Source organism: Lipotes vexillifer, unplaced genomic scaffold, assembly GCF_000442215.2.
Source record: "Lipotes vexillifer unplaced genomic scaffold, Lipotes_vexillifer_v1.1 scaffold253, whole genome shotgun sequence".
Lineage (NCBI taxonomy): Eukaryota > Metazoa > Chordata > Mammalia > Artiodactyla > Lipotidae > Lipotes > Lipotes vexillifer.
The window spans coordinates 2,289,055-2,300,825 of NW_006780322.1; the positions used below are offsets into that span (position 1 = coordinate 2,289,055).

General features: G+C 53.2%; 1 protein-coding gene across 14 annotated transcripts in view; it reads right to left on the bottom strand.

Moving 5' to 3' along the window:
- The window catches only part of DYSF (dysferlin), a 229,745-nt gene that overhangs the window by 217,012 nt on the left and 962 nt on the right, over positions 1-11,771 (bottom strand). For 7 of the 14 annotated variants that reach the window (XM_007453391.1, XM_007453387.1, XM_007453389.1 and 4 more), the window contains exon 1: positions 1,587-1,677. The exons of the other annotated variants lie outside the window; for them this stretch is intronic. In XM_007453391.1, coding sequence (XP_007453453.1) covers positions 1,587-1,677 — 91 coding nt within the window. Of the gene's footprint in view, positions 1-1,586; positions 1,678-11,771 lie in introns of those variants that run through there. 14 annotated transcript variants of the gene reach the window in all.

Sequence of the window (11,771 nt, forward strand, 5' to 3'; positions counted from 1 at the left end):
GGGAAAGAGAGTGGTGAAGAGATGCAAAAGAAGTCCAAAGCATCTAAGAGACCTAGGCTGATGAAGGACCCTGGGCTCAGGGTCCTTGGGGAAGTTCTTTCCCAGCCAGTGTTGGCCCCATAATTTCCACATAAGAATGGCTTAGGGGCTTCCCTGGTGGCACAGTGGTTGGGAGTCCGCCTGCCGATGCAGGGGACACGGGTTCGCGCTCCGGTCCGGGAAGATCCCACATGCCGCGGAGCGGCTGGGCCCGTGAGCCGTGGCCGCTGAGCCTGCGCGTCCAGAGCCTGTGCTCCGCAACGGGAGAGGCCACAGCAGTGAGAGGCCCGCGTACCACAAAAAAAAAAAAAAAGAATGGCTTAGGCAGAATCTGAACCTAAGGGAGAACTAGGGACCTTGTCTGGACGCTGCATTTCATAGTAGGCACCCAGGAATATCACCAATTAATGGAAACAGAAGAGTTTTCTAAACTGTTTCAACTCACACTTTTCAAAAAAGGAATAAAATGTAAATGGTCACACAACAAAGAATAAAAGCTACAGTTAGTTCTCACTTTGCCAAACTGTGTCTTTCATCTACGGTTATCATCATTTTGGGGTGCTTGGGGAGCAGATGGCGATTGTGGGTCAGAGCTAAAGAGCCCCCTTGGTGTTCCCACCTTTTTCTAACCTCCTGAAAACACCAGCCACTTGTCCCTCTCCGTTTGACCACGTTTTGCGCCGCACACGTTTTTTAATTCCACAAAACCACAGGATACACCTCGTGGTAAGAGGAAAACCGTCTCCCTTTCCTTAATTATCTTTCTTTGCAGAACCGGGGTCCTGACTCACTGCCATTGTTCCTTCTCTTAATTTTGACAGATCCTTCCTCTTCCCTTTCCCCTCCTGAGACACCTCCTCCCGTGGGAATGTCTGCCTTGAGGCGGGAGTTAAGGGTGCCTGGTGAGAAGGGGGCGGGGTTTGAGTCCTTTGGGGTGTTTGCCCCAGAGAGAGGCCCTCTCTTGTCTAAGTACCACAGGCAGGTATTTAGGCTCTTTGCATTTAAAAAACTTCCTTGAACTCTCAAATTTTTTTGTATCAAGTCTACATCCGCCCTATTCTATCCCTTTTCCTCCCAACTGAGACACGGCCGATTCAATATGGCCAGTGCTGAAGAAAGATGGACGAATGAATGAATGAAATCAAGACACAACTTTCACGGTCTCCACACCCAGTTTTTAAGCGATCCTATTCCTCTCTCTTCCGCACCCATCCTCCAACCCCGCCCTCATCACTGCCCGCTAAGGGCTCGCACGGTATTCCCTCTGGGCTTCGGTCTTAGAAAAGTGTTAACTGTCGACCTATTATGGCACTTCCGGTTTTCCAAAATTTCTGAACACCGTGGCATTTATCGTGCTCGGTTGCATCCTCCTCGTCCCCTCGGCAGAAGATAGGACCGAAATTTCTCTGAGATTTCTGTCCTTGCTGACGGGGAGGAAACTATGGCTTGGACTACAGTTAGCGCCGGAGCCGGGGCGGCAGACCCGGCGGTGCGCGCGCAGAGTCGGTGGCGCGGGAACACCGGCGCCACGGCCACGGGGCTCTCACCTCGGAAAGTCAGGCTGGCGACCGGGTCGCTGCGCCGGTCCTTCTTCACCCTGGGGAGGCTGCTGGCCCTCACCAGCTGGCAGCTCAGCATGGTTCGGCCGGCCCCCACTGCGCGAGCGCTTGGCTCCGAGGCAGCCGCACCAGAGGGGAGCGAGCTGTCGCCTCCGCGGGAGAAGTCCCGGCGCCTGGGAGAGGCCGCGGCGAGGACACTGGACACCCACTGGGTGGACCCTCCCCTCCGGCCCGGGTCCGGATCCGCCCTGCCCGCGGAGGGCGGGGCGGGCCAGGGGTCAGCCTGGCGCCGGCGGGGGCGCGGGTCCCCGCCCCCGCCAGGAATGGAAGCGCAGCTGACGCGGGGCGCACGGCTCGGGTGCGCAGCCGGGAAGCGTCGCCCGCCCGCCTGCTAGCGGGAGCCCGCACCGTCCCGGTTACCCGCCCGGCCAGCGCGCCCGGGCCCCGAGCGCACTAAGGCCGACTTCGCTTCCACTGCTCTCCTGCCCGAAGCGCCCAGGGGCAACTGGGTGCGAAGGCGGGAGGTGGGGGAAACCCGGCTTCAGAGACCAGCGTGTGTCCGCGGGAAACTGCAAGCGCTGCGAGCGCTAGAGGAGGAGAGGGCCGAGCGGCCAAACGCGCGCTGCGCCCTGAGCCCCTGGCGCCCACGCCGCTTGCCTCGGCCCACCTTCCCCCTCGCCCGCCCTCGCTCGAACTCTCGCGAAGGGCCTCTGAGCCTTCACCAGAGCAGTCTGGGGTCACCCGCCTCCGGAGGCGGAGGTCTGCATCCTGCCCACTCGGTACCCTGCCACATCCCCAGCAGCAATCTCTAGGTCCCCTCGCCCTCACCGTGAGGGAAATTGCCTAGAGCGTGAGCCTCGAGTGGTGACAGCCTTTAGCGTGCGTTCCCGCGTTACGTCTGGTTCCTTTCCAGCTGATGAACTTCTTGGCCACAGGTGGCTTCTCACCTCTATACCCCTACATTGCAGCACCGAGCACCCGGCAGGCACTGTCCCTCCTCCCACCTCCCAGGTCCTCACTAGCTTCCTCACTCAGCCTCAATTCAGTGACTAGTTATCGTCATTCTGCTGCACAAGATCACAGCTCTCTTTCTCTTCGCTTGTTTTGAAGATCCAGCATTTTCAGGTGGCTAAACAACAACGTGGTGAAATCCAGCCCTGCCTACTCCACCCCAGCCCGCTAAGCACTAAAGGTGTTGGAGAATAACACGGCTAACCTGCTGGCCTCACCTGTTATTTCCCACCCCTGACTCTGGTGGATCCTGAGTGCTGAGAGGCAACCACACTACATCTCCACAGCCTCTTCAATCTCCCTGTCTCCTAGACAACTATTTCATACTTTTCTCTCCCCAAACCTCCAACACCCCATCACCACCCTTGCTCTCAGTTTGCTTCTTATATGCAAAGTAGAGAACTTCCTCAGGCTCCGCCTCCTAACTCCCGTCAGCTTCTGTGCCTAAATCTTTTGCCCTTTCTCCTGCTGTTATAAACGAATCATTCGTACTCCTAAGCCCCGCTGGGCACTTGGGCACTAGATCCTACCCCCCTCACCCACTCGATGACAAGTCTGAGGCTGTCCTCTCCCCAACCTTAAAGCCTGCACCTTCTCTAGCTGGCTTGCGCCCTCTTCCTCCTGACTCTACCACTCTCCCTGGGTGACCCCACTAACCCACATGATGAGCTGGACATTTACTTCCTGTCCAACATCCAAACTTCCTGCCTCTCAGCAGAACCCGACTATTCGGGTACCACCCCCAGCCCTAGCTCCAGATCCTGACCTATCTGAGACCATCTCCTGGCAATAGCTACTGGTCCAGCTATGGCATATGTCCCGAGTTGTTCTCCTGGAGGGATAACTTATCCTCCGTGAATGGACAAGCCCAACTCCCTCTCCTGCTTCGTGAGAATAAGGAAGCATGCAGATCCAATTTGCCGGCCAGCTCTAAGATGTAGCAGACACCAAGGACGGCAGACCAGAGAGAAAAATGGAGCCAGCCTGGGTCCAGGGTGAATGTGGAGCTGTCCACTGTATATGGCCAGAGCCCACCAGGTCTCTGGATCATACTGTGGCCTGGTACTAACAGGGCTTCCTCCCAAGAGGACTTGTATCGGGAATAAAAACCACTTTAAGGGCTTCCCTGGTGGTGCAGTGGTTGAGAGTCCACCTGCCGATGCAGGGGACACGGGTTCATGCCCCGGTCCGGGAAGATCCCACATGGATCCATTATCCACACAGGAGCCAAGTGATCTTAAATATAATCAGGTCTCTCCCCTCATAAAATCCCTCCAAGGCCTGCCATGCTCTTAGAATAAAGCCCGGCTCCCTTTCCTCTGCATACAAGGTAAGACCCCTCAGCCCCTCACTCTCCAGCTCCAGCTCCAGTGGCTTCTCAGTTTCTGGAACATGCTGAGCTCCCTCCAAACTCCCTCCAAGCTCTGCTGTCACCTCCACCTGCACCTGCTTTCCCCCCTCTCTTAAAGGGCCACCCCCACTCACACTTCAGGCCTCATCACTTCCGTGGGAAGCCTCTGACCTCCTGGTCTAGCAAACAACTGGCAAACAACTGCACAGCAGCACTTTTCCTTCTTAGCGCTTGTCCCAACTGGAAGCAGTAACTATTTGTTTAAGTGCTGGTTTGATGTCTAGCTAGATGGTGGAGTCGGTCGATGAGGGGAGAGCCCAAGACTGTCTCAGGCAGCCAGGTGTTCCCAGTGGATAGGAAGGGCTGGCCTGGGGTTGGTGTGATGGACATTGTACTTGGCTCCCCAGTGTCCCTTCCACCCCGTGATGCGAAGTGTGCTGTTCTCAAAGAGGGTAGTACTGCCCCCTAGGGGGAATTTTGGATCTGATGATTGAGGATATTTTTTACCATCACAATAATTCCCGACTTTGCTGCTTTCCCCAGCACACCACACCCTGCCCCCTAGCCCTGCTCTAATCGGTCAGAGGTGGCACAGGAAATCTGTAGGGGCATATCTAATATTTCCAGAGGAATATTCCAAGGGACTTTTGCAAACACTTGGCTTATGTCCAAGGAACAGGGTCTCCACACACCTGCTCAGTACACCAGAAAAGCAGCAGCTGGTGGCCTGAGCCCTGGACACTTCCTGAGGCCTCTTTTCCTATCTCAACTTCCAACTTCCCAGCCTGGCTGCCTTCACTTCTCCCTGATAGGATGGCTGACTCTTCCCTTGGAGATGTCATCCTGGGGCCTGGTGCTCAAGGGGGCTTCCTCCCAAGAGGACTTGCATCAGGAATGCAGCTCTTGTGGACAGTGTGCTGAGACCTCAACTTGTCCCCCTCAAAGATGTTCTCCCGGGGCTTCCCTGGTGGCACAGTGGTTGAGAATCTGCCTGCTGATGCAGGGGACACGGGTTCATGCCCCGGTCTGGGAAGATCCCACATGCCGCGGAGCGGCTGGGCCTGTGAGCCATGGCCACTGATCCTGCGCATCCGGAGCCTGTGCTCCGCAACGGGAGAGGCCACAGCAGTAAGAGGCCCACGTACTGCAAAAATAAATAAATAAGTAAGTAAATAAATAAATAAATAATAAATATCTGTTCTTATAATTCCAATATCCCTGCCATGTTAGGCTCTGACGCTTGTTATGTCTCTTTAAATTGTGTTTTTTGCCTTTTAGTATGCCTTGTATTTTTTTTTCTTTATAGCTGGGCAATATACTAGATAAAAGGACTGCTGTAAATAGGCTTTTGGTAATGTGGTGGTGAGGTGTGTGAGGAGGGAAAGCATTCTGCTGTCCTATGATTTGGTCTCAGTTTTTATCAAAAAAAAAAAAAAAAAGATGTTCTCCCCTCCTGCCATAGAAATGTTCCAAGGAGCTTGACCTGGAAGCATGGTCACCCACATAAATAGACTACATTTCCCAGAACTCCCTCAGAGCTAGATGTGGCCAGGAAACCAGGTGATGACCGATGCAATATGAGCAGGAGGGCTATGTGTGTCCTGCCCAGGCTGCAGTGAAAACATATCCCAAATCATCATATCCAAAATTCCCCCAAGGGGACAGTACTATCCTCTTTGAGAACCACTGGCTTAGCCTTATCATGGTGTGGAAGGGACACTGGAGAGCCAAGTACAATATCCACCACACCAACCATGTTGTCAAAGGGACCACGGGGGATAGCAGAGAAACAAGACAGAAAGGATCCGGGGGCCTGGACAGCCCTGTGGGTCAGAACTTTACCAGCCTGGGCTGCCTACACATCAACCATTATGTGAGTGAGAGAGACCATCGTGCCCCCCACCATCAGTTAGGGCTCACTAACCAACAGCCAGGTCTGCATCCTACCTAAGGCCCCAGGTAAGGGCGGCTCCTCGGCATCCCGGAAAACTCCAGCCCCACTGCAAAGGTGACAAGGCCAGCTTAGGAGCCACTGTTGGGTAGCAAGTGGGTAAGGGTGGTCTCGGGTGTCCTCGGCCTGCAGCGGCTTGAAGCAGGATTTCAGTTCCCGGCCAGAGATTGAAGTCAGGCCACGGCAGTGAGAGCACTGAATCCTAGCCACTAGACCAGTGGCCAGTGACAAGAAAATGAATTTCCACAAAGAAACGGAAAGTAGTGAAACAAGTAAAGTGTTTATTAGGAGGAAAAAGAGTACGTGTGGGTAGACACACGGGCGGGCTCAGAGAGAGAGTCGCGCCGTTGTGGTAGTTTGAATGACTTTTATGGGGCATTTCTTCTGGGTTTCCTTTGGTCAGTCATCTTGCTTTGCTGGTTCTGAGTCCATATTTGGTATATCTCAGCGTCCTCCTCTGTGTGTGTGTGCATCTCTTAGCCAAGATGGATTCTAGAGAACAGGCCTATGGGTAGGTTGACATCACTTACTATGGGGTGGCGGCCCCTCCCTTTTTGACCTCCAAGGAGCTTTTCTGTGTATGTGTAGTTGGGAAGGTCTCCTTGACTTCAAGAATGAGGAATATGTGGTCTTTTATCCCTTATCTGGGCAGGGCTTATCTTCTCCCTGGGGCTCATCTATCTCCTGCCTCAAGGGGACCTGCTTTGAAGCTGAATTTGCATAGCAAGCCCAGTTTTTACTTACAATTTCATGTTAAGCGCAACAGACATTTCAGAGCTAAAAGAGGTAAGGCGGGCAGGGGACTAAAGCTCTCCCCTGTTACCCCATCGCTGTAGTCATGGATAGGTGCTGACTGATAATCTCAAGTGAGAGGAGACTGGCTGCCTGCTCCCTGGGAGAGTCCAAGAACCAAGGTCTCCCAGATTAAACAAAACACCATCAGATGCTGCCACTGGTGTCCCCTGGGACACATCCAGCACATAGACCTGCTGTCTTTGATCAACACAATGTTTTATAACAAAATTGTACTTTAAACATTAGGAGATCTGGATTTATAGCATCCCTTGAAAAATCAGAGAAGCTGGCACACGATCCCTAATTTTCTGCCTAACACTGACTCTCTGGCACCTGCAGCCGGGAGCATGCATCTCGGCTCGCCCTACTCGCTACCACTCACCCAATATGCATGCGCTTCTCCCTCTGGCCTTAGTTACGCCACCTGCCATGCTCCCATGGGCATGTGGGTTTGTGACCCTCTTCTGTCACCTAAGATGGGGTCCTTCCTCCCTGCCAGTCAAGGAGGAGATACTTCAAGGAGAGCCCCTTCTTGCTCTTGGAGTTGGCCTCCTCTGGCTCAGTTCTCCTAATGTCTGGGGCCTTGTTTTTTCCCAAGGCCTGACATGGGGTATCCAGGAAGCAAATAAACCTTGCCCTCTGCTTCCAATAACACCAACCTGGAGACGAACACTCTGCATGTGAGCTTACAGGATTCCTCAGGGCACATTTGCCAAAGTCCAAAAACTTACAGGAGTAAGGATGGTCCAATGCCTCCTTCTGCCCTCCCCGCTCACATTCATTGAAGAATCTGTGTCCCAAGGATATCCCAATCCGACCAGCTGGGATTAGAGAGGCAGTCACATGTCTACCAGGGGTGTCGGGGTGTAGACGGCACATACAGCAGCGATTCTGGTTATGGCTATGGTCATGTGACCGACTGCCTGGGAAGAACTCTCCCATAGCAGGAACAATCAGACGGCCCTGCGCCCATCCCAGTGCACCCTTTTCTAGCCATGTGTCCCAAGACGTGAGATTTGACCTTTCAGAGTCTGTTTCCACTTCTGTGAAATCGAGAGCTTCACAGAGCTGTTAGGAGGATTAAAGCAAACACTAAGGTTTCCAGCCTGGTGCCTACCTGGCGCACAGTAGGTGCACAATAGATGTTAGTGCTCTTCTTGCTAACATTTCAGCCTAATGAGCCAATCTGGAAAGAGACCAGCATGCAGGAAGTAAAGAAAGAAATAGGGGTGGGATAGGGAGGGTGGGAGGGAGGGAGACGCCAGAGGGAAGAGATATGGGAACATATGTATATGTATAACTGATTCACCTTGTTATAAAGCAGAAACTAACACACCATTGTAAAGCAATTATACTCCAATAAAGATGTAAAAAAAAAAAGAAAAAAGAAAAGAAGGAAACAGATTTTGGCCTGGGGAGAGGGACTGAGAAGGTTTGTGGGCTCAGGGAGTCACTGGAGGGATACTTTTGCCAAGAAAGATCTAGTCTGATGGTGAGGGTCACAGCCAGCCGTCAGGCAAGTGGACGTATGTCTTGGCCTCAGAAGGGACTGCTCCAGGGGGTGCGGGGGGAGCAGCTAGAGGAGACAGGACCAGGGTCCCTTGGGGCCTAGGGGATGGCCACTCACTTCTCAGCACATTGTGCCCAGTCTGGTAGGACAGTAGATGAACCAACAGAGCTGGTGATAGGCCGGACAAGGCAAAAAAGATAGTGAAAGGCTTTTTGGATGTGTGCAGTGATTTCTTGGTACATGTACAATACATGTTAACCATAATAATAATTATAATAAATATATATATAAACATATATAATAATAGTAAAATAGTTAACATGTATTTAAGTGCCAGGCACTATTCAAAGTGTATTATGTGGATTAACACATAAACTCTTCAGAACCATCCCTCCAAAGCAGGTACTATTATTATCAACACTTTATAGATGAAGAAGCTGAGACACAGAGAGGTTAAGTAACTTGTCCAAAGACACACAGCTGGAAAATGACAGTGCTGGGATTCCAAATCCAAGGTCCCAGGCAGTCTGGGTCCACAGCCAATACTCTCAGCTACCGTCCTTCTTTCATTCTTGTTCCATGCTCTCATTCCACTGGAATGTGACCAAGGCTGCCAGCTATTTGCACTCCTGAGCCCCTCCACCCCACTGGATTGGCTAAGCTTGGGGGACTATGATTATAGTGCCCCCTTTCCAGAGGCCCCCAAGTGCCTGCCACACCCACTGCAGGCTGCCCACCTCAGTGCTACATGATGCATGCCCCTAGCCTTAGCTTATCAGTCCCTGAACAGCCGTCACATGCCTAACAGAGGCCTTGAGATGGCCTAGCACAAGAGTACTGCCCAGAGGGAGCATCCTGGGCCAACTGGTGACCGGTCCTATGAGATGCAGAGAGGGTGATGCAGAGGGGCAGAGACCCCTCTGAGATAAGAAAGCATCCTCCAGACCAGAGAGTGAGAGTGTGGATGTCAGGGCCTGAGGGAGAACAAGAGTGGGTGGCAGCAGGGATAATGTGTGAGCTAAGGCAGGGTGTGAGGGGGCCACGTGCAGACTGAGACTGGGCTCTGGGGTGTGAGCCAGACCTGGGTCCTGCCCCTCCACCTTTTACTATTTGTCTCTTATAAATCAGAGCTAAGACCAGAGGGAAATGGTACAGCAGTTAAAGATGGGGTTCTGGAACCAGATTGTGTGGGCCTGAATCCTGATTCCACTAATTACTAGTGTATGACAACCTCTTTTTGGTGTAGAATGGGGGTGATAATGGTTGCTACCATATATGGTTGATAGGAGGATTAAGCATCTACATATAAGGGCCTGGTACAAATTACAACTCAAACATGATAGAACTCATAGTAAGTGAGCTCTATTTAGAACAGTGCTTACACCTAGTAAGCACAGTATCAGTTAAATATATCTCACAGGATCGTTGTGGGGTTTTGAAGAAACGGCATCTGAAAATGGTACATTGTGCTTAATGAATGAACATTCTCTCTGCTTGTGATGAATACACTTTTCAAAATTGGAATCCTGCATCTCTGGGTCATTCGTCATACACTGCCCTCCCTGCAGCCTTGCACTCCCCCCGACTCTGACTCAGCCCATGCTGGGTACCCCACGCACAGCCCTCCCCTGTTCTGGCTCAGGCCCAGGGTGCCTCATGTGTGGGCAGTGCATGGTATGCTTTCCAAAGCACTTTCTTACTCATGAGCATGGACGTTGAGAACAACAGAGGGTGTGATGATGGGGGTGGGAGGGGTGCTTTGGCCACTGTGTGACCTTGGTCAGGCCCCTGCACTTCTCTGGGCCTATCTGCTCATCTGTAAAAGGGGATGATATCCCTGCCCACTGGCCTCACAAAGCTACTGTGAGCAGGAAATGAATTTATGCATGCACGGAGGCACCTGTGAAATTATGAGATATTACAAATAGGTGGCCAAAGGAGATCTATGGGCCCTAAAACCAGCAGGTCTGGGAAAGCCAGGTCCAGGCCAGCTGGTGCTGGAAGCCTTCCCAGAAGGGTGCTCTGCTCTGAGGAGTGCATCCCTGAGACAGAGCCTTCTGCGCAATCATTCACCAACCTGGCCCTGCTCGGGAGGAGGGTGAGCAGGCCTGAATGCCGCAGGGAGGCCAAATTTGGACATGAGTGAAGAGCTTGGCCAACACACAGGAGGTGGACTGTGGCCAGGGGTGGGGGAGGGAGGGCCTGCGCTCCCCATGACTGCTTGGCAGTGACTGTGATGGCTGGGAGTGGGGGGATCCAGAGGCCCCCTCCGAAGGCTGGGGACCCTCCCAGTCAGCACAGTGTACCTCGTTCATCGCCAGGGAAGGGGGAGCCCACCCAGAGGAGCCAGGCTGCAGGCAAAGGGGAGGACTGCAGACTGACAGCAGACAGACAAATCGGGGGAAGGGCTCAGTCAGGGCGAGGATGCAGGATGGGGCAATTGCTCCATGACGACAGGAGAGGAGCCACACCAATAGGATTTCCTCTAGGTAAAGCACTTCTGGGGTGAGAAAGTGCTTCCCCTTTCATTATTCATTCTTTCCTTTCTCTTACTAGGGTTCTGAGCTTGGTCTGGGTAGGGGCGCCATGAAGGCTGAGTCAAGTGTGTTGTCCTGCAGGGAGGTGTTGGGAGCTGGGGGTGTGGTCAGAGAAGGTGGAGGAAAATCTGGTTCAGGCTGAGTGGACGCCAGAGGAGACAAGACCCCTGAGAACAGAGACAGGGGCTCCAAGGTGACCCTTCTTGCATTTCATTTGTGCATTGGACAGCTCCAGGGGGTGCTCAGCCCTCAGGGGGCCCTGTGCCAGTTGAGGGGTGCTGGGGCGGGAGTGGCTGCTTAAAGCACAGGGTGCCTGTTTTCCCTCTGGCAGCAATGTATCCTCCCTCCCCTCAGCCAGGGGGCTATTTACAGAGGGAAGGGTGCTCCCTGGAGGTCTGCAGCTCTCAGCCCAGGGCCCTCAGCCAGGCTGCTAGTCCGGGCCGTGCAGATGAACCACTGGCCTGGCCTGCCCAGAGCCAAGGTTTCAGAGGAAGCGTGGAGGCCCCCGATTGGTACTCCTCCTGGAAACACCTTGATAAAGCTCATTTCTGAAGGCAACCGTGGGAAACTGGTCAGAACAGGCCAAAGCAACGCGTTAGGAAAAGAGCACAGCTGGAGTGTCACCTCCCACTCCTTCTACCCGCTTTGGGGCACACTTCTTTCCAGGCCAAGGGCCCATTCAGCGACTCCTCCTCGAGAAACCCAAAATCTCACACCCAGGAGTGTGTGTGTGTGTGTGTGTGTGCACATTGCTATGGACACATGCCTGTGTTCTGTGAGTTTCTACCCCTTGGAACTTGCAGGTGTCACGTGCACTTCAGGTGTGCATGTGTCCGGGAACACATGGGCACACGGGCGTCTGGAAACGGGTAGATCCAGGAGCTTGTGAAACTGAAAGGGAATGTCTGCTGGATGGCCAGGGACCAGCCAATGCTATGATTGCCAGAGGCCTGGGATGTAGCCAGATCTCCGGGGGAGAAATGGAATGACAGGTAACCAAGGCCGAGAGTGAACCCAC